The 22,498-nt window shown below is 39.0% G+C and overlaps 1 protein-coding gene across 1 annotated transcript; it reads left to right on the top strand.

The window, feature by feature from the left end:
- Positions 1–21,644: 21,644 nt before the first annotated feature.
- On the top strand, positions 21,645–21,989 carry LOC138877841 (uncharacterized). Its single transcript, XM_070157484.1, has one exon. The coding sequence runs from the start codon at positions 21,645–21,647 to the stop codon at positions 21,987–21,989; it is 345 nt and encodes a 114-aa protein (XP_070013585.1).
- Positions 21,990–22,498: the final 509 nt, after the last annotated feature.

Genomic DNA, 22,498 nt, shown 5'->3' with positions numbered 1-22,498 from the left:
TGAATCTTCGTGAAAGTGAATTGATGAGCTTTATGGATCTATCTTTGATAATTGTTCTAGTTTACAAGTAAGTCAAGAACCTTGTGTGTTTGAGAGCAAACTTGAATCTTTCAAGTTTGATGTGAATGATTCTTGTTTATATCTACTTAGTGCAATTAAGAAGGATGAATCTACTTGTTTGAACAACCTAACTCCTTCTTTCTTTATTGTGAAGGATATCAATGGAGAGTTTTCTTATTTCTTTGAGGAGGAAAATTTTAATGAGTTAACTAGTTCCTTTGAGAGGGAAAGTCCTAATGCTATGCTCAAGGATGAAGGGGTTTTCGATAAGAAGAGGAGTGAGCTAATTGATTCTAGCTTTAGTATTAATTTCTCTACTTAACGCTTTGAGGATATATTTTGGTCAAGCTTTGTAAATGCTTCTAGGATGAAATGCAAGAATGATCAACTTGAAATATGGAATAACTTCTTTGATTTTACATGTGATAAATCTTCTTGTGGTGACTTTGCCACTGTCTTGAACTTCTTTGTGAAGGATTATCAAATGAGGAATGAGAGCGATAGATGCTTGAAGCTACCATTTGGGCCAACAAAAGTTTTTGAAACTTTAATGCTTATCCAAGGCATGCAAGAATGGTATGTTTTATTGGTTAGTGCTTCTTTTGGGATTTCTAAAACCATGAAGGTAATTGAATATTCCCTTCACTTTAGTAGTAGTAACTTTGCACTTAGTGACCATGATTTGTTGATGTTGGTATTATTTTCATGTTGTTAGTTGCCAAGTGACCAACATAGAGGTGATTTAGGGATACATATGTATGATCCCAGTGATTTACTCTTTGATTGCAGTTTTTAATTGAGCATAATGTCCATTATTTTGTTGGAAAAAGTGTTCTTTGCTGATCTTAAAAATGCTTGGGTATACTTCAAAAGTGTTCACTTTAATGCATGTGGTAGATATACTTAGATTAAAATGGTGCATGAGTCTCATTGTGAAGTGTCTTTACCATGCACAGTCCTTCATAAGCATGAAGTGCTTGATGTTTTTGTTTCTTTATGATAAGAACTTCTTATGGAAACTTGAGCTTCATTATTTTGACTGTTGGCATGAAGTGACTTTGAATGTTAAGAGAGTTGGTAGATCTAAATATACTCTATACATGTGGTATGGTTCTATGTTTGGACTACCCAATTAATTTTTTTGTTTGTTAAGTTCATAAGAGTCCTACTTTGTGCTTACTTGGGGGATTTTATGACTCCATGTGATGATGTTTTTGTACATGATTTTTAGACGAGTCTTTGTGCCTATTAGAAAGAATTAGGTCAAAAGAATGCATGGGTACTTTCTTGTTTTATCATTACCATGCACATATTTGCCTCTTGATAAGTATAAACTTATCCTCATTCCTTTCCATATTTTGCAAGGTTCGAATTTGAGGACGAATTCTTTTGAAGAAGGAAGAGGATGATACGACCCAAGATAGCCAAAATGCACTTTGGATGTTGATAGGTTACAAGTACGTTGGGCATAAGTACTTTACTTTATGTTTTGATGATCTAACAAACTTAACATCCTAAACCAGATAAGGAACATGTTACACATTTACAAGACCTAGAGATTACAAAGTTCCAGGTTGGGATCCAGCGTGCGATATATCTCAACTCGTCAGATTGGAAGGAACAACTGGCGGAACAGGTCCCTACCAGTTCCCGAGAAGACTGTATGAAGTCAACTCTCCAGCAGGAAAATTGCTGCCTACACACGCTACTGCATAGGAACAATGTAGCAGTCAACTTTGTGTAGAAGGCTTTTTACCTACCTTGCTTACATCATTGTAAGTGATGTCACACACGTATAAATACAATAAAGGAAGGTAAAATAACTTACTTCATGAGAGAAACAGATAAAGGACCTGAAGCATGCCTAGTACAATCATTCACGTTAATCGACTCAAGATAATCTGGGCAGTGTGCCTTTAGATTCATAAGAACCAGATTAGGGACCTGATCCCTTGGTGTTCACCTGACATAAGTATAAGTCAACTATATAGCTGGAAAGCAACTGCAGAAAGTGACTACCTGCAACTGTACACGCAACAGTTCAGCAGACAGTGCAACAGTCACTTCCCATTAGGAAGAGGCATATACTAACCAAGTATTGACATCATCATTGTGAATTGACATCATTATGGTGATGTATTTTGTAGTATAAACCTGGTGCAAGGCATAAGATATTCTCTTCAACACTTGCAAAATCAAAAAGAAGATATTCTCTAAAGTGCTTGCTACAACCTCTCTCAAGAACAAAGCTGCTGAAACCTCAAGGACCGGATCCAAGATTGAAGATATCTAAAGTCCTTAGGTTTGTTGAATCTTTGCTATTTGTTCTTCATTTATAACTCCTATCTTGCTTTCTTAAAAGCTGTGTTTTAGGAAACACAAAATCATAAACCCTCTAAGTTTATGTCTTGGCTAGAGTTAGTCGGGTTGTGAAGCCTTTGTAATAAAGTTATTACAAAATGGCTTGTAATAGTGTTATTACAAGTTTGAGTGATTGAAGACTTTGTAATAGAGTTATTACAAAGTGGCTTGTGGTAAGAGTATCACAAGTTAGTTAAAGTCTTTGTAACAAGAGACTCACAAAGTGGCTTGTGGTGAGAGTACCACAAGTTAGTTGAGTTGTATCCTTTGTAATAGAGTCATTACAAAGTGGCTTGTAATAGGTGTTTACAAGTTAGTGAAGTTGAAAGCCTACAAGTGTAGGTCGTCGTTTTTGTACCCTTGAGTGGGGATTTTTCCACATAAAAATCCTCTGTGTTATTTACTTACTATCGAGCTACTGTGGGAACAATTAGAGAACTTGATTCCCTATACTAGTTGGTTGTACAGCCTGTTGCTTGCAATGGGAACTGATAGAGAATCTGGTTCTCTATACAGTCTGTTGGACGCTTAGTTTCTAACAATTGGTATTTCTTCTTTAGCTACAAGGAACACTTTTGAGAATGAAAATTTTATAGAGGATACATGTCTTTTGGCTAGTGAGCCTTATTGTTGGGAATCTTCATCTTGTGAAGTTATGTATTATTTATATAGTCAAGCTAGTGAGGACATGAGTCTTCGTGAAAGTGAATTGATGAGCTTTATGGATCTATTTTTGGATAATTGTTCTAGTTTGCAAGTAATTCAAGAAACTTGTGTGTTTGAGAGCGAACTTGAATCTTTCAAGTTTGATGTGAATGGTTCTTGTTTATATCTACTTAGTGCAATTGAGAAGGATGAATCTACCCGTTTGAACAACATAACTCCTTCTTTTTTTATTGTGAAGGATGTTAATGGAGAGTTTTCTTGTTTCTTTGAGGAGGAAAATTTTAGTGAGTTAACTAGTTCCTTTGAGAGGGAAAGTCCTAATGCTATGCTCAAGGATGAAGGGGTTTTTGATAAGAAGGGGAGTGAGCTAATTGATGCTAGCTGTACTATTAATTTCTCTACTTAACGCTTTGAGGATATATTTTGGTCAAGCTTTGTAAATGCTTCTAGGATGAAATGCAAGAATGATCAACTTGAAATATGGAATAACTTCTTTGATTTTACATGTGATAAATCTTCTTGTGGTGACTTCGCCACTGTCTTGAACTTCTTTGTGAAGGATTATCAAATGAGGAATGAGAGCGATAGATGCTTGAAGCTACCATTTGGGCCAACAAAAGTTTTTGAAACTTTAATGCTTATCCAAGGCATGCAAGAATGGTATGTTTTATTGGTTAGTGCTTCTTTTGGGATTTCTAAAACCATGAAGGTAATTGAATATTTCCTTCACTTTAGTAGTAGTAACTTTCGCTTATTGACCATGATTTCTTGATTTTGCTATTATTTTCATGTTGTAAGTTACCAAGCGGCCAACATAGAGGTGATTTAGTGATACTTATGTATGATCCCGGTGATTTACTCTTTGATTGCGGTTTGTAATGGAGCATAATACCCCTTATTTTGTTGGAAAAGTATTTGTTGCTGATCTCAAAGATGTTTGGCTATACTTCAAGAGTGTTCACTTTGATGCATGTGGTAGATATCCTTAGATTAAAATGGTGCATGAGTCTCCTTGTGAAGTATCTTTACCATGCACAGTCCTTCATAAGCATGAACTACTTGATATTTTGTTTCTTTATGCTAAGAACTGTGAGCACGTGATTTTTGCCTTATATGAATTACTCCCATAAAATCAAAACAAAATAACTTCTTTTCATTATTTGCAATTTTGGTGGATTTTGTGGCATTTTCTGATAATTGTTTGTATTTTGTCCGTGCACTTTTATTTTTATTTAATTCACGAAGATACAAAAATACACTGCATTTGCATTTAGGATCTAATTTTGCATTCTTGAAATAATTAGTACGTTAGTGTTTTATAAAAATGGAATATCACAAAAATGGTTTATTTTGCATTGTTCAATTTTTAGATTTGAATTGGGGTAATAATTATTAGGGTAATTAATTTAATTTTCTAGGATAATTTGGTTTAGGAATTAAGTTGGGTTTTGTTTTATTTTCATTTTTAGAAAAAGAAAAGGAATTAAAAATAAAATTGAAAGGAAAAGTAAAAAGGAATTGAAAGAGGATTGATAATTTGGGCTGCTTCAAATTAAAGTTGCACAGGCCCATGTCATTTTTCCCCTAAGACCCGGTCAAGCCCAGTCCAGCTCCACCTGCTTTACCTGGTCCAAGACCCAATTCTGGAGACCTATGAAACGACGTAGTATGAGGATAGTATTACGTCGTTTAGAGCTCGTTGGTGTTGAGTCGATCCTGGCCCTCTATTTCATTCCATCTGATGGCTATAGACAACACCTCTATTTCACATAATGTTGTCCATGTAAGCACGTAATTTTTTCCCTATGAGAGAATTACTCCCAAAAAATTCAAAATAAAATAATTTTCCTTTGTGTGCAATTTTGAGAATTTCGTGGCATTTTTGGATAAGTATTTGTATTTGTCCGTGCATGTTTATTTGTTAAATAAATAAAAAAAATACAAAAAATTGTCGCATTTGCATTTAGGATTTAATTCTACAATTAGGAGCAATTAAGTTTGTTTTACAAGAACAAAAAATCATAAAAAATAATGTACGTCGCATTTTTGGCATTTAATATCCAAATTGTGTGATTTTATCGTAATTGCTATTTAATTGTGTGTTAATTGTTATTAAAAGTTAATTTGCACTTTTATAAATAAATTTAGTTCTATAGGATAATTTAGGATTTTTAGAATTTAGTTTTAGTTTAAGAAAAATAAAAGAAGAAAAAAAGAAGCATTGGAAATAAGAAGAAAACTGGATTGGGCCACCTTTTAATTTAAATCAACCAGGCCCAAACCAAATAACCCCCACCGGGTCGACCCGACCCAGTCCTCCCCATAACCCAAACAAATCCCAACCCCCCTTCTTCCATTTTTTTCATTTTTCAATTTTGAAAACCCTAACCTAAAGCCACCCGCCCCCCTCTCTTCTTCTTCTCCAAACCAACCCCCTAGCTCCAACGCCCCCCTCCCATGGCTGCCCCTTCCCCTTCACATCCAACAGCCCTCTCACCTCCATGGCAGCTGCTGCCCAAGCTCCTTCGTCTTCATCGACGAACAACACCCCTCCCCATCGTCCCTCGCTGCTTCTTCTTCAACAACCTCTCATGGCTGCCCTTCTGCTGCTGCTTCACCGGTCGACGAACCACCATGATGACCAGCATCTCCTTCAGTCGACCACCCAAGTCGACGAACCACCAAACGACCCATCCAGTCGCAGAAAAAACCAGATGACCACCTCCTTCCCGTCGACCAAACAGTCCCACGACCACTATCAGCTCTATGTCTAGCAGCCATTGTTGCTGCTTCATCTCCTCATCCCAAGCGCCACACAGCCCCACAACCAGCTGCTCAACACACACACACACAGCCTCACGTCCAAACAACCTACTGTCTCGTCGTTTCTTCAGGTTCAATCCGTCGAGGTCATCGTTTGTCGTTCTGAGTTCGTCGAGGTTAAAAGAGAAGGTGGGTTTTCGTTGAGTCGAGATCTGGTACGTCGAGGTTGTTGTTCGAGTTTTCTGTTTCCGTTCGAGTTCATCGTTGTTCCGATCCAATTAGTTGGTTTAAGTTTCATTTCTGTCCGTATTTTGTTTGATATTCTCGGATCTGAAATCAGTATATGTTTGATTCTTTTCTTGTTCATTGTTTATCATTTCTTAATTATTTCTTCAGTTTGTTTTTATTCATTTGTTCTTGTTTAGTTTTAATATAGAAGTGTGTTAGTTTAATTACTTGAATCCTTATCTTGGTTGTAATGTTGTTAGATTTAATTTGAAGTTCAATTAATTATTGAGTTTAGTGATTTGAATCTACTTGTTTGTTATGTTCAATTTGTTACTGTTATTGAATCTGAAAGTATGTTTGTTGTTAAAAATATTATTCAGTCAAAATGATTTCAGTTGTTTCTTTATTGTTCATCATATGGTTTGGTTCCCTGAATCCTTAGTCTTTGTTTTGATGATATTTGGCATAATCTGATTTTCTAGCTTAAATTTGTTGATGAAATTTGATTAGAAATTGGTTATAGCTGCTATAGTTTGGTTAATTGATTTAGGAGAATTGGTTATAGCTGATCGGGGTAGAATGGTAATTTCAGTAGTTTCAGGGGCATTTTCGGGATTTTAAATGAGTCTTAAAAAATGATTAATTTGAGTGCTCCGTCCACTAGGTACTAATAATATTAAATTAATACATTTTTTAATACGTAGTGGGGGACAAGACATAATGGTGGAAATTAATATATTTGTTTAATATAGTGGGGGACAAAGCATGCGGTAGTGGGGAATAATGGAATTAAATAAAGAAAAGATATGTGATGGTGGGAACTAATATATTTGTTTAATATAGTGGGGGACAAAACATTAAGTAGTGGGAAGCTAAAGGGGGATGGGTAGAAGATGGTGGGATTTAATTTAAGTGTTTGAAGTTTGGCTATAAATAAAGGGAGCTGGACACAAGTTAAAGAAGAGGGTTTTGCTGAATATTAAGAGGGAATTCGAGAGAAAATAGGAGGATTTTCTGAACATTAAGAGAGAATTGGGGATTTTTCGGAACAAAAAAAACATTCTGAAAATCTAAAGAGAGAGTAGTATAAACCCGATATACACTCTGGATACACTAGATATACAGAGGGAGAATTTAAGGGTTAAACATTAATTGGTCTTTGAATCTAAAAAAGGTTCACTTTGTTTCTGCCCGTTGATTGCTGTTGGTGTTTCTGGGCTTTCATTTGGTTTGTTCCTTGAGTTTGGTTGGTTATTTGTTATTGTTTCATTGGGGTGTTGCTGGAATTCTACTGGTTTTATTAAACACTGTTACTAGCCTATTTTGTTTCCGTTACTGTTGCTGTTGCTGTGTTGTTGCTACTGCTCGCTGATCCTTTTGTTTCTTTTCCTTGTGGTCCCTTTCCAGGTACACATTTCTGAGATTAGTACTGATGTGACTTCAAACTGCAAAAAATGTTGAATTAAAAGGCTTAACAGATTGCCTATTAAAGTGTGTTCAATTAATGTATTAGAATGTACATTAGGAAATATTGTATATGTTTATGCTCATCTTAAACATGTATTTACATTGTACAACTATACTGAAAATTGGACTGTACTTAGAATTATTTTAAGTAGTTTGAACTGTTTTCTATATGCCTATGGGTACATGAATTGATAGATAGTCATTACTGGAGATCATTTTGATTTAGTTTAATTAGTGAAGGATAACTCTGAATTCATGCAAACCGGAATAGAAATGAGTCAAATCTTGTGAATTTTTAATCATGCTAGTAATGGAGATCTGTAAATATTAGGCAGAATAAAAAATGGCCAGTAATTTTGTAGAATCAGTAGGCCCACTATATTTTAAGTTAGGATCGCAGTAGTAATTGCTAAGATCATTAATCCAATAGGCATGAGTTGAGTTCAAACAAGACGAGTTAACGATTAAGTTTAACAAACTTTCGAATAAGCATTAGCGATTAAGGTTAATTCCAGTTTCAAATAGTTGTAAACAATTAATTCCAACGGTTCAATTCATCTAACAATGTGGGTCTAAATTAGTTAGAGGATAATTAGTTTATTTTGGTAATATTATTTGTAAATTCCGTATTCTATTTATAATTTCAATTTTAGTAATATTCAATTATAGAATAAGGCATGAAACAATCTCCCTTTGTCTCGATTGCAATTTTCAGTTTGCATTTGTCTTAATCCGATAAATAAGTAGCGGCCTTTTCAAGCATGTAATTAATTTGAATTTTTCTCTTTTTTTAGAGACGAACTTAAATAGAAAAAATGTAGTCACTTTAGGATTATCCTTTTAAAAATAAACGAGATGAGCCTCGCCCAATAAAACTCACAAGTTGCGGGGCCCTCAATAATTGGTTAATAATTGTATAGACTTCGGATTCAGCCGTTTAACAAATTTCACGGCCTTACCCAAAATAATGATACGCTAGTCGCTTTAGGCGCGTACTTTAAGTAACATTACCTTCTTAAACCCGGGTGCACATTTATGTGACCCAAATCCAAATCTCAACAAAGTCGAAATGTGTCTCTAACCACAGGTGCATTGATGTGACGTGGTTCGAGATGTGTTTTCACGACGTTGCAATTCTCGTTGAAAAATAACAATAATAAAAGCGGTAAAAAGTTTAAATTTGCACATAGGTTCATAATTGTATAAAATCAGACAATCAAGCCGAATATGACAGTTGAGCGACCGTGCTAGAACCACGAAACTCGGGAATGCCTAACACCTTCTCCCGGGTTAATAGAATTTCTTATCCGGATTTCTGGTGCGCAGACTGTTAAACAGAGTCATTCTTTTCCTCGATTCGGGATTCAACCGGTGACTTGGGACGCCATAAATCTCCCAAGTGGCGACTCTGAAATAAATAAATAAATCCCCTTTCGATTGTCCTTTAATTGGGAAAAACTCCCTTCTGAGTCCCTTCACGGCGGCGCGGGCGAAAAAGGAGGTGTGACAGTCCAAATGACCAAATATAACCTAAGACCCCTGGTTATATCATCTCTGTCACTCTCATCTCTCGCCACCGTCCGCCGCCACTGGAAATCGCCAACGGCGACGGTTGATCTCCAAACTCCATCGAAATTTGACCAGACAGTCCTTGTTGCCTCCTCATTCCAAATCCACCACCGGTTTTTTTCCAAAAGTCACTCGATTCTCATGATTTTCAAATCTCGGAAGGTAGAAAATTTGAGGTGTTCTACTTTTCTTGATTTTTCCCCTTACTTGTTTCTCTATGGTGATATCACGTGGGATTAGCTGGTTATTTAGTCAATTTCAAGGCCCGTCAGGTAGCCAGCTTTTGGTCAAGCAATCCGTGTTTCAAGTTTCCAGTCCATCTCATTTCAGAGTAGGTGTTGAGGATTGTGATATGGAACATTAGACGTCGAAGAAATTCAAGTTAATGCTCATGTTACAATTCTCGCCACTTACCGGACCTTCTTTAGTCATTGATTTCTCTGAGTCGTCAATCCTCTGGTAGAGCCTGGTACATCTTTCCCCTCTTTACTGTAATTTTTAGTCTTTTCTTCTTTCGTTGCTCGTTATCTTATTTTGGTTTCAAGCATCAATTCTTGTGTTATAAATCAGCATCAGTAGTTTGGAAAATCATTATTTGTTCATGATGATTTTTTTTTATTTTCTGTTTATGCCTTTTCATTTTTTTTATTTTATTTTTTTATATTGTTGTTTCTGTTTGAAAGTTTCGTTGTTTATAGCTTTGGAGTTATTGTAGTTTTTATCATTTTTGTTCTATGAAATTGCGCTGTTTCTTTCTTTAATTACGTTTGGGCTTTGTAAAGAGGAAGCCCATAGTGGGGAGGGGGAAACTCTGGTAGCCAGTATGGTTTAGGCCTGCATGTAGTTTACTTGGCCCGTATTTGATTCTAAGGGTAAATGTCAGGGCTGTTAAGGGTAGATTGGGGAATATGGGTAGGGAATCTTTTGATAATTGTCTAGGAAACTTCCTAGAAGCTGAAAAAAGGCCTTACATGGCCAGCAAGTCAGAAGTTGAGGGACTAAGTAGCAAAAACAAGAATGGGAAAAGGGCAGAATTGAAAGAATTGAAATCTAAGTTCTGCCCTAGTCTTTTGCCTATAAAGGCATCCTAAACTTGCCTTTCAAGGCAGACCCAAGAGGAGAAAGAGAAGAAAAATCTAAAAAACTGGAACGACTGCATATTTAGGTGTAATATTGATTTCCTTGCATCATTGGTTCGAAAATTGAATCAAATTTGCCTGGTCTCTAGTTTTGATCTTACTTATTAGTTAAAATCTCTGAAAAACTTCCAATCTTGGACCTGGGTTGGAGACGGTGTGATTTTGGGGCTTCGAAAGTTGGTTTTGAGTTTCTTAGAGGAGTTTTACTGTTTCATTAGTATTGCTGAAGTTCTGGTTCTGCTGCTGTCTACTGTTTTTCTCACCTCTTTTCCTTTGCAATTTCCAGGTACATGTTCTGAAACTTGTATAATGTGAGGCTCAAGTTGAAAAGTGAAATGGAAATGGAATTTTAAAGCTTAACACCAAATTACTTGTTCATAGCAAGCTCGAGTTTAGCTTGTTGATTCAGTAGTGTTATTTTAATTTGTTTCTTTGAATTCAATAAGTTACATTATATGACTTTAGCTTGAATAAGTGAGATTTCGTCACTGTATCAGACTTGGGACTGTTGTAAGACTTGAGGAACAACCTGTTAATTGAATTAGAGTCCATACCATATATTCAAACATGAGGAAACCTGTAATGTAAATGGTATTGGGTCTTATCTGGTATGTAATGCATTTAAGCTTTGATAGCAGGTTGGTTGTGTGGGATGATTATGTATTCATGTAATGGTTTGGCTAAATGTGCTCTTAAATTTAGTGGGTATTGAAATTATGTTTAAGGGGAGGGAAACGGTCCAGAGTGTTCTAAGAATAGAAGCAAGTATCAGTTATTTTGGTATTGATTGTGAGCATGTTTAAGTTAGATTGGTTGGTTACAATTCAGAATGTTTAGCTAATGGGTTAAAATTCAGAAGCAAAAGTTAGTGCTATGTTGTGTTTCATATAATTCCTTGATTGATTTGACATAGATTAATTGTGCACAAGGATTGGGTTCTGAGACTTGGGCCTAATATTGGCCCGATTAATGAGATCTAGGCCAGTCGAGTTTGCTATGCGACATTCTTTTCCATTAAGAAATTGGGTTCACGTTTGCATTTTGGAATCTGATGTTTTGCACTCCTGAAGACTCGTTCTCGAGTCCTGCGTTTGATGACGCTCAAACCTCCAAGGATTTGAGTTCATGTTGGGCTCGGATTAGAGACAAATACATTCCTTCATATATAGGACCAATTATGTAAGCCCAAAGTCTCATCTTTAACTGTGAACAAGCCTACCATTCTATGGACTTAATTTCAGATCAAAATTTTAGTTTAAAAGTAGTGATAATTCCCTTAAGCTCCCTTGATTAATTAATTGGTTTTTGGAGGCGTGCTATTAGGCAAGACATAATTTATGGCCCTCAAAAACTTGATTTGAATTTCCCTTTAAAATTAGAATCAAGGTGTGTCGTGCCAAATAAAATCCTGAAATGCATGGCCCTCGCTTAATTAATATTTTATCCTTAGAAATCGAGACGCGCCATTTAGCGAAATTTCCATGGCCCTCGCAAAAGTAAAAACGCCTAGCTGCTTTAGGCGCTTCATTAAATAACATTACCTTCCTAAATTCGGATGTGCATTTCATGTGACCCAAATCAAAATCTTAAAACGTTGACTAAAATGTGTCTAGGATTGCGGGTGCATTTCATGTGGCGCGATCCAAAGACACGTTTTAAACAACGTTCAATCTTCTTTAAAAATTAAATAAAAGCAGTTAAAAGTTAAAATTTGCACATAAGTTCATAATCGTTAAAAATTAGATAATTAAGCTAAATATAACGGTTGAGCGACCGTGCTAGAACCACGGTACTCGGGAATGCCTAACACCTTCTCCCGGGTTAACAGAATTCCTTACCCGGATTTTTGGTTCACAGATTGTAATACAGAGTCAATCCTTTCCTCGATTCAAGATTTGAACCGGTGACTTGGGATACCATAAATTATCCCAAGTGGCGACTCTGGATCTTTAAATAAACAAATCCTATTTCGATTGTCCTTTAATTGGAAAAACTCCCTTATACACTCCCTTACGGGTGTAGGTAAAAAGGAGGTGTAACAGCTCTGGCGACTCTACTGGGGACCGAACCCAGAACTTCTGGTTCAAGGCTCAGAATTCGAGCTTAGAATAATTGTTATAGTTGGCTTTATCCATTATCTGATTTTGTTACATGATTTGGGCCTAATGTGCTAATTGATTGCTTTTACCGCTTTGATATTCCATGAACTGTATATAAATTGTTGCAAAATCCCTCTTCTTTCTGAGTCTTCTAAATCATGAAGAAGTGTGCACTTTGTGTGACTTATTTTCTGTTAGATTCATATTCCAAATTTAGAACGAGGTTCGGACAAGTTGCAAAGCTGGTGAAGCTTCTGTATGCCCGGTACGCTGCCCCCCCCTCAGATCGAGCTATCCGCTCGGGTAAGCCAAGTCTAGAATAATAAACCCAGATTTTGAACATAGTATAACAAGGCCTCATGCCGGATCCCTAGTAGGAACGTTTTCTTGCATCATGTGCATTTAACTTTGGAGACTCAACACAGGAGTTGGGTCTGTCTAGGACAGGTATACCAAAAATGAAAAAGACCATCCTGATGCATCTTACTTGTTACTTGTGCATTTATTTGCTTCGGACTTGCATGCTGACCGTCTTATGAATATTGGGAAAAGTCGAGAAAAGAGAAATAGCAGTGTAGAGGGTTAAGAGAGTTAATCACATGTTTTGAGAAAAACCAATGTCCGGATAGTGCTGAATCTCTGCTGAATTTTTGAAAAAAAAACGAAATATGGAGAAAAAAAAGAGTTTTTTTTTTCAAAAAATAGTTTGTTTTATTTGCCCGAACTACGCCAGTTTGATTCTCACAGGGTGTGAGATACGTAGGCAACCACCATCGGGTTCAACTTCCCTTTTGTAAAAATAGCCCAAAAGAACAAAAAATTTACTTCAATTTGAAAATAATTAGGGTGATGCCATTCTTGTCAGAAATAGCCGAATGTCCCTTAAAGGGCGCCGGAAGGCTGTTTTTGCAAGAACAACCACATTTAGTCACTTTTAAAGGTTTTGGCTGGTTAGCCGACACAGCCTTAAATCTTCATTTTCGAAGTGCCGAAAGGCTGTATTAGCAAGGCCGGATATTTTGTGAAAATTTTGAAAAAATTGTCATTTCTCTTAAGTCAAAGTGAGTCATAGTTTTATTTTAATTAAAATCACCTTAATAAATGTCCAGGATGAGCACAATTCAAAATGAACCTTTCTCAGTCCGTGAAGAGATCCCTTTGGAACTACATATGCAGTGGCATGATTTGGGGGAAGATAGCAGAAAGGTTGTGACTAAAGCATTGGGTAGTCTTATCGGGCTCTTGAAGGTTAAGCCAAGAAAAGACGTGATTGAGGCCTTGATACCATTTTGGGACCCAGAACATAATGTATTCCACTTTGCTGATTTCGAGTTAACTCCTACACTGGAAGAGATAGCAGGCTATGCCGGTTTTGAAGGGAATCTTAGAAGTCAATATCCGGTGGCACCGAGAACAGTAATCCCTCACAAATTTTTGGACTTGTTAAGCATCAGTCGAGACATCCGAGACGGAAATTTGGCCAAAGGATTCTGTACCTTCTATTTTTTGTATCGACGTTACGGGAATCCTCGTGGCTTCGAAACGCCAGATACCGGTCTTACTCACACGGGAAACCAAGATAAGTGGGAAGCTCGAAGAGGATTAGATTTCATAGTGGCGTTCCTGGGTATTTTGGTTTTCCCCAGAAAAGATGGGAACATAGAATTGGGGCTTATAGGGATAGCTGACTTTATGATGAAAAAGGCAAATGGGACTATAGTGCCGCTAATCTTGGCAGAAATATACCGAGCTCTGACCCTTTGTCAGGAAGGAGGAAAGTTCTTTGAAGGGTGCAATATGTTGTTACAACTATGGATGGAGGAACACTTTTGCCACCGTTCCGGATACTTGAATTGTGGTATGACTAGCCTTGAATGCATCGAAAAACATGAAAAGCGGGTAGAGGGTTATGAGTTCTCGGATGGTGCGGAGGCATGCCATGCTCATTTGAGATCTTTGACTGCAAACAATATCGAATGGACGATCGGGTGGCTCTCGGTCAGTGAAGTAATCTATATGTCGGCTGAGGTGTGTTTTTTGCTATTGATGGGTCTTTGGAGTATCCAGCCTTATGCTCCGCAAAGAGTCCTACGTCAGTTAGGCCGATACCAGACCATCCCACACGATGAAGATTTGAGTCGGCAGGTCATTGAGTTAGAACCAAGAGCTGCCTTCACGGAAGAAAAAGTGCATCGAATTTGGCATCAGTGCAGATTCTTAGGGCCTAATACTCAAGTACGAGATCTATCTAGAGGCGAGGTGGAACCTACTTACACTACTTGGTATGGTAAAAGATCCCGATTGCATCAGGAGCCGAAAGGCCCGCAAAGAGACCCCATGTCCAACAGTTCACCGACGGAGCACAAGTGCAATGGGACTGGTTGACCAAAGAAAATGCGTACATGGTTACCATAAGCAAATTGGAAAAACAAGTCAGAGAACTTCAATTCGAGAATAGCTTGCAAGCTGCGGTGGACGAAGGATAAAAGAAAAAGTTAGCCAAGAAAATGAAGCCCTTCGAGCCCAAATTCAGAAAATGAAAATAGCAGCAGAAAACCCCGCCTGAAATGCCAAAGATGAAAAACTCATAGATAACCTGAGGCAGAAAGTGAGTGACTATAGTTTTGATTTGAACAAAGCAGAAAGTGAACTAGTCAGGGCTCGAAAGCAATTGGCTAAAAACGCAGATGAACGAGCACGCCTGGTTAAGCAGTTGAAAGAAAAGTACGACAATGAGGTCGCAGGATAAAAGAAAAGGGTCATTGCTACGGAAAACAAAATGATCAAACAGGCGAAAGATTTCAAGGTTGAAAGGGAACATTGTTATACAGCATTGGCACAATTAGAAATAGATTTGCAATAACTTCAGGAGAAGAATCATGTGGCCGAGCAAACTTTGGAAGCCAGTGCCCAGCAGATCGGGCGTTTGCTACAAGAAAAAGGTGTCATAACAGAGAGAATTAGAAACATCACCGATTACATTGTTGTAAAGTGCCAAGCCTGTGAGGATATGACTCGCACCACCTTCTTCGCGGCAGTGATGACATTTGTTAAACAGATAATGAATGACTTGGATTGACTTCAAAGGGAGATTGAATATAGTCCCACGGTGAGACCGAATGATGTCCCGCGGGCACCAGGTGCATTAATGTATTCATGATTTTTCATGTGAGTCTGTATTTCCTTTTCCGTTATAGTTTGTCAGTTGCTTTGAGTCTGTATTTTCTTTCTACTAGAGTCTGTCAGTTGTTTTCGAGTCTGTATTTTCTTTTGTTAGAGTATGATAGTTTATATTCAGAGTCTGTATTTCGTCTTCGCATCAGAGTCTGTTAGTTTCTTTTGGAGTCTGTTGGTTTTGAGTCTTTGTAATCAAAGCATTTGTTTTTTATGAAAATTGAAAATCTCAAAATGTTTTATTATTTACTTTCACACTTATCCCCCAGAACTACGCTCGGTCTGATTCATGCGGGTCCATGATACGTAGGCAATCTCCATAGGATTCGACCATAACCAAAAGAAAATAGAGAAGAAAAAGAAAAAAAAGAGAGGAAAAACAAGAGAGAAAAAGAAAAAAAAAGAGAAAATAAGAAAGCCAAGAGAAAGAAATGATGGCAAAACAAGAGGGAAATGAGAGGATAAAAACAAAGAAAAAGCAAAGGCCAGAATGAAAAGAGAGAAAAAGAGGGAAAAGAGAAATTGCAAATAGAAATAAGGAAAAGCCGGGATGACGCAAGCAGCCGATCAAATGCATAATAGAAACGGTTAACTACTTAGGTGCATTCACTCTCCAAATGTGAGGTTACCAATTTGTTTAAACCCTAATCACTAACAAGGTTGTTGTTTATATACTGAGTTCAGGCAGGTGGTTTGTTGATTGGCATTCTGGTAACTCACTCCTACAACACCCGATCAAAAGACAAGCTGAACATGGCCAACCAAGAATTGGAAACAAGTATTGTTGATCCGTCAAAAGAGGTGGAAGAATTGGATGTTAATGCGATGAAGGAAGAGATGTATAAGTTAAAACAGCAAATGGCTGAAATGTACCACGCCTGGGCAAAGGGTCATCCACCATCGGTTTATCCCGCCAACCCTGTTTATATCCCACCATCAGCCCAACCTCAGGAGCCTCCCACTTGAACTCATCTCCAGTCTTTCCCCTCTACCAACAATGTTATGGCACCACTTCCCATACTTCTCAAGCTCCACCACCCAAACAAGTCTCATACCCTCCCCCACCAGTCACTCCCATTTTTGTGGCACCTTCACCTACTGTATTACACCGATCTTCCAGTGAACCTCTGTTCCAGACTCACGACAACCAGTATTATCCCCCTAAACCCACGTTCAAAGTTCCAGAACCATATTTTTACACCCCTCATCTTGATCTCCCGGCAGAGACCGAGAAACCACCCAAAAATACCGAACATGAGGAGATAATCAGAAAGGTCAAAAACTTGGAACAATCGTTTAGAGATATGAGGGGGTTGGGAGGTCAAGTAAGTGTGGCCTATAAGGATTTATGTCTATTCCCAGATGTTCAGTTACCAGCAGGGTTCAAGATGCCTATGTTTGATCAGTACGACGGGCATGGTGACCCAGTAGCACACTTAAGAGGATTTTGTAGCAATATGAGAGGGGCAGGCGGAATAGATGAATTATTGATGGCATATTTCAGCCAAAGTCTGAGCGGATCGACATTGGAATGGTATACTAGACAAGATCACAATAGGTGGTACACATGGGAAAATTTGGCCCAAGCTTTCGCATGTCATTTTCAGTACAATCTTGAAATTATCCCAGACCGTCTGTCACTGACGAAGATTGAGAAAAAGACTGGTGAGAGTTTTAGGGAATATGGATTCCATTGGAGGGAGCAAGCAGCAAGGGTTGACCCTCCGATGAAAGAAAGCAAGATGGTTGATTATTTCTTGCAGGCCTTGGACCCCACTTATTTTGGTCACTTGGTGTCAGCAGTGGGCAAGTCCTTTAATGAGGTTGTAAAAATGGGAGGCATGGTAGAAGAGGGACTCAAGTCTAATAAAATCATGAGCTACTCAGCAATTAAAGCAACCACCCAGGCTATTCAAAATGGTACTGGGGGTGTACTCGGGAAGAAGAAGAAAGAGGATGTTACAACAATTGAGTTAGGAGCTTAGGTCGGATCCAGGGGCCCTTCACATTACTACAACCAGCTTCGACCCTATCACCAAACTTACCACCACACTCCATATAGCCCACAAGGACACTACTACCCACCGCCAGATCCCCATTTTTCTATCCATCATGCACAAATATACACTCAACCTCCCGCGCATGCGCAATGGCGTGCGCCAGCTCCACAAAGTATCTACCCAGCTCCACAAAATGCCTATCCACCCCCAAGAGCCTACCGAAATCCCCCTAGAACAGGTTTTCGGCCTAATCAAGCCACCAAGAATGAGAGGTTGCAGAAGAAGAAGACTTTCACTCCATTGGGAGAATCCTATACCAGTTTGTTCCACAGGTTGAGACAATTGGGCATGTTGAGTCCGATTGAACCAAAATTTCCAAATCCTCCCCCGAGAAATCTTGATCACTCTATAAGTTGCGAATATCGTTCTGGTGCCATGGGGTACGATACAAAGAAATGCTGGCAATTGAAAATAGCTATTTAAGAGCTCATTGATACTAATCGGATTGAGGTCCAATCTCCGGAGGCACCTAATATCAACCAGAACCCATTTCAAGCTCGTCAAGAGATGAATATGATTGAGATAGTGCATAAGGAAGGGGAGCCTAAAAAGCCTTCACAAACTGTCATGATGATTCGGTCCAGTGATGCCAGGACATTCAAAAAGTCAACAAGTGAGAAGTCTACGATCAAGTTGAATGGGGAAAATAGCGAACCATCTGTGGTGTTCAAGAAGGGGTCCTCAAGTGACGTCGCAGGGAAACATGAAAGAGCGAAAGTGGTTGTGCCGGGAGCGGCGAACAAGCCTGTTGTAATTGTGAAAGGTTCCCGCATAGACCCTATCATCATCAAGCCAGTAACTCAATTACCAATAGTCAATAGTGGGGCGATCCCGTGGAATTATGAACGAGTGAGAGTGACTTACAAGGGGAAAGAAGCTAAAGAAGAAGTATGTGAGACCCATGGTTTGACTCGATCGGGAAGATTCTTTGCCCCCGAAGTGTTGAGAAAAGCTAAAAGTTCCAAAGACAACCCAGTATTTGCGAAGAAAGCTGTGACTGAGGAAGAAGAAGAGGAGTTCTTGAGAAAGATGAAAGTGCAGGATTATTCCATTGTGGAGCAGTTGAGGAAGACACCGGCTCAGATTTTATTATTGTCATTATTGATCCATTCAGACGAGCACCGTCGGGCTTTCATGAAGATCCTGAATGAGGCCCACGTTCTTGACAAAATATGAGTAAACCACTTGGAAAAGATAGCTAACAAGATATTTGAGGTGAACAGGGTCACTTTTTCTGATGATAAGTTGCCTATGGAGGGTACCGAGCACAATAAAGCCCTCTATCTGACAGTGAAATGGAAGACTCCGTAGTTACTTGGGTGCTGGTTGACAATGGTTCCAGTGCAAACATTTGCCCTCTCTCCACTCTGAACAAGTTGAAGGTCGATGATGAAAGAATTCACAAGAACAGCATCTGCGTTCGGGGATTCGACGGTGGAGGGAAAGATTCAGTCGGGGACATAGTGCTTGACTTACAATAGGGCCAGTTGAATTTACCATGGAGTTCTAGGTGCTCGATGTGGCTGTTTCTTACAATCTGTTGTTAGGTCGACCCTGGATTCATGCTGCCAAAGCAGTCCCGTCTACTCTGCATCAAATGGTCAAGTTTGAATGGGATATACAGGAAATCGTTGTGCATGGCGAAGATAATTAGTGTGTTCCCAGCGATGCCATTGTTCCATTCATACAGTTCGAGGACGACAAGGGGACATGGGTTTATCAGGTTTTTGACACGGTATCGGTAGAGAAAATTCCAGAAGGGAAGTGCGTTCCAACCCCGAGGGTAGCTACAACATCAGTCATGGTATATATCAAAATGTTGAAAAATGGTTTTGTATTGGGCAAGGGTTTGGGCGCATCTCTGCAAGGTATCGTACAGCCGGTATCCCTCCCCAAAAACTTGGATACATTTGGTTTGGGATTCAAGCCCACAGTTGCGGACGTGAAAAGAGCTAGAAAGTTGAAACAGAGGGCCTGGGTCTTCCCAAAGCCCATCCCACGGCTCTTCAAATCATTTGTTGGTCCTGGTACCAAGAAACCCCCAGTGGCAACAGTTCCTAGTTCAGCGGTTGATGTAGATAAAGATTTGATTAAAAAGTTTGAGAGGTTATTTGCCGATGTGAACATGTTGGAAGCTGGAGAGGGCTCGAGTAAAGTGGATATGCAGTTTGTTGGGCCCAGTGCAAAGATTAACAATTGGGAAGCTACTCTTCTCCCCACCAGGAAGGAGTTTTCGTAGTTTTCTTTGATTTTCTTTCAGTTTATCTGGATTATTCCAGGGTTGTAATTTAGATTCTATGTTCCTTTCGTTTGGATGTATAAACCTTGTTATCTTTAATTTCAATGAAATGCAATTTCATTTTTCCCTTCCTAATAGTCTTATTTTTGTTTTTCTTTTCTTCCCTGTACAGTTCTTTTTGTGCTGGCTTCAATGATATGACATGCATGAGGAATCTCTGGCCCAGTCTTAAAAGCCAATCTAATTCTGAAATATTAATTCAAGAAGTAGAGTGTGATGACGAATCGGAATATGATGATGATGAAGCCTTTGAAGAGATTAGTAAAGAACTAAGTCATTTTGAAGAAAAACCCAAGCCTAACCTGAGTGATACAGAAATAGTCAATTTAGGGGACCGAGATAATATTAGAGAAACTAAGATAAGTGTCTATCTTGAACCTCAACTCAGGGAAGAGATAATTAAAGCATTACTTGAGTACAAAGTTTTTTTTGCATGGACATACGACGACATGCCAGATTTAAGCACTGATTTGGTGGTTCACAAATTGCCCACTGACCCGGCATTCCCTCCTGTCAAGCAGAAGCTGAGGAAATTCAAAACTGATATGAGTGTGAAGATTAAGGAATAGGTCACCAAACAGTTTGAGGCCAAGGTCATTCGGGACACCTGGTTAGCTAACGTTGTGCCTGTACCGAAGAAGGATGGCAAGACCAGGGTATATGTTGATTATCAAGATCTCAACAAGGCAAGTCCCAAGGATAACTTCCCACTGCCGAACATCCATATCTTGATCGATAATTGTGCCAAACAGGAGATTGGTTCTTTTGTGGATTGTTATGCGGGCTACCATCAGATCTTAATGGATGAGGAGGACGCAGAAATGACGGCATTCATCATGCCATGGGGAACGAACTACTATTGGGTCATGCCATTTGGTTTGAAAAATGCTGGGGAAACTTACATAAGGGCAATGACGACCATATTCCACGACATGATACATAGGGAGATCGAGGTTTATGTGGATGATGTAATTATAAAGTCTAGAAAGCAGTCTGACCATGTCAAAGATCTGAGAAAGTTCTTCCAAAGGCTTCGCAGGTACAATATCAAGCTCAATCCTACTAAATGCACGTTCGGTGTTCCGTCTGGAAAGTTGTTGGGATTCATAGTCAGCCGCCGAGGTATTGAATTAGACTTGTCAAAGATCAAAGCTATCCAGGAATTTCCACCCCCAAAGAACAAGATTGGGGTAATGAGTTTATTGGGGAGATTGAATTACATCAGCATGTTTATTACTCAGCTCACGACAACTTGCGAGCCTATCTTCAAACTGTTAAAGAAAGATGATGCGGTCAAGTGGACAGATGAATGTCAGGAAGCATTTGATAAGATAAAGGGGTACTTGTTGAACCCACCTGTGTTGGTCCCGCAAGAACCAGGGAGACCTTTGATTCTGTATTTGACGATCTTGGACAATTCATTTGGATGTGTGTTGGGACAACATGACATTACTGGCAGGAAGTAGCAGGCTATATATTATCTCAGCAAGAAGTTCACATCTTACAAGGTTAAGTACATCATCTTGAGAGGACGTGTTGCGCCCTAACTTGGGTAGCCCAGAAGCTAAAACATTATTTGTTATCTTATACTACTTACCTCATCTCTCGCTTGGATCCGTTGAAGTATATCTTCCAGAATCCTATGCCCACGGGAAGGCTCGCAAAGTGGCAAATTTTGCTCACAGAATTTGACATTGTCTACGTGACTCGAACTGCGATGAAAGCACAAGCATTGGCCGACCACTTGGCTGAGAATCCTATGGATGAAGAATACGAACCTTTGAATACTTATTTCCCTGATGAAGAGGTAATGCACATTTATGAGGTGGAACAGGTTAAAAAGCCAGGATGGAAACTTTTCTTTGATGGGGCTGCTAACATAAAAGGCGTTGGGATAGGAGCGGTACTTATTTCTGAAATAGGGCATCACTACCTTGTTACGGCTCAGGTTCATTTCTATTGTACTAACAACATAGCTGAGTATGAGGCATGCATTTTGGGTTTAAGGTTATCCATAGACATGGGTGTCCAGGAAGTTTTGGTCTTGGGGGACTTGGACCTTCTAGTGCACCGATTCAAGGAGAATGGGAAATACAGGATTTAAAACTCATACCGTACCGACAATGTTTGCATGATCTTTATCAACGGTTTCAACAAATAGAGTTCAGACATATTATGAGGATCCACAATGAGGTTGCCAATGCTTTGGCTACTCTGGCGTCGATGTTACATCATCCGGATAAGGCTTATGTGGACCTTTTGCATATTCAAGTCCACGATCAGCATGCTTATTGTAATATAGTGGAAGAAGAGCTCGGTGGGGAGCCTTGGTTTCACGATATCAAGGAATATATCAGGATGGAGGTGTATCCAGTACAAGTCACAGGTGATCAAAAGAGAACAATTAGGCATTTGGCAAGCGGTTTTTTCTTCAGCGGAGGGGTTCTGTACAAAAGGACTCCAGATCTTGGGCTACTGAGATGCATAGATTCTATGCATGCTACAACTATTATGACCGAAGTACATTCTGGAGTCTGTGGACCGCACATGAGTGGGTACATGTTGGCAAAGAAGATTCTCCGAGCAGGTTATTATTGGCTCACTATGGAGCGA

Source organism: Nicotiana sylvestris, chromosome 9 (assembly GCF_000393655.2).
Source record: "Nicotiana sylvestris chromosome 9, ASM39365v2, whole genome shotgun sequence".
Taxonomy (NCBI): Eukaryota; Viridiplantae; Streptophyta; class Magnoliopsida; order Solanales; family Solanaceae; genus Nicotiana; species Nicotiana sylvestris.
The sequence above is the reverse complement of the archived record's forward strand: the minus strand, read 5'-3'. Positions and strand labels throughout refer to the sequence as shown.

Bases quoted from the DNA above. Each gene is read 5' to 3' on its own strand.
- LOC138877841 (XM_070157484.1), top strand. From the start codon at position 21,645: ATGGATGAAGAATACGAACCTTTGAATACTTATTTCCCTGATGAAGAG.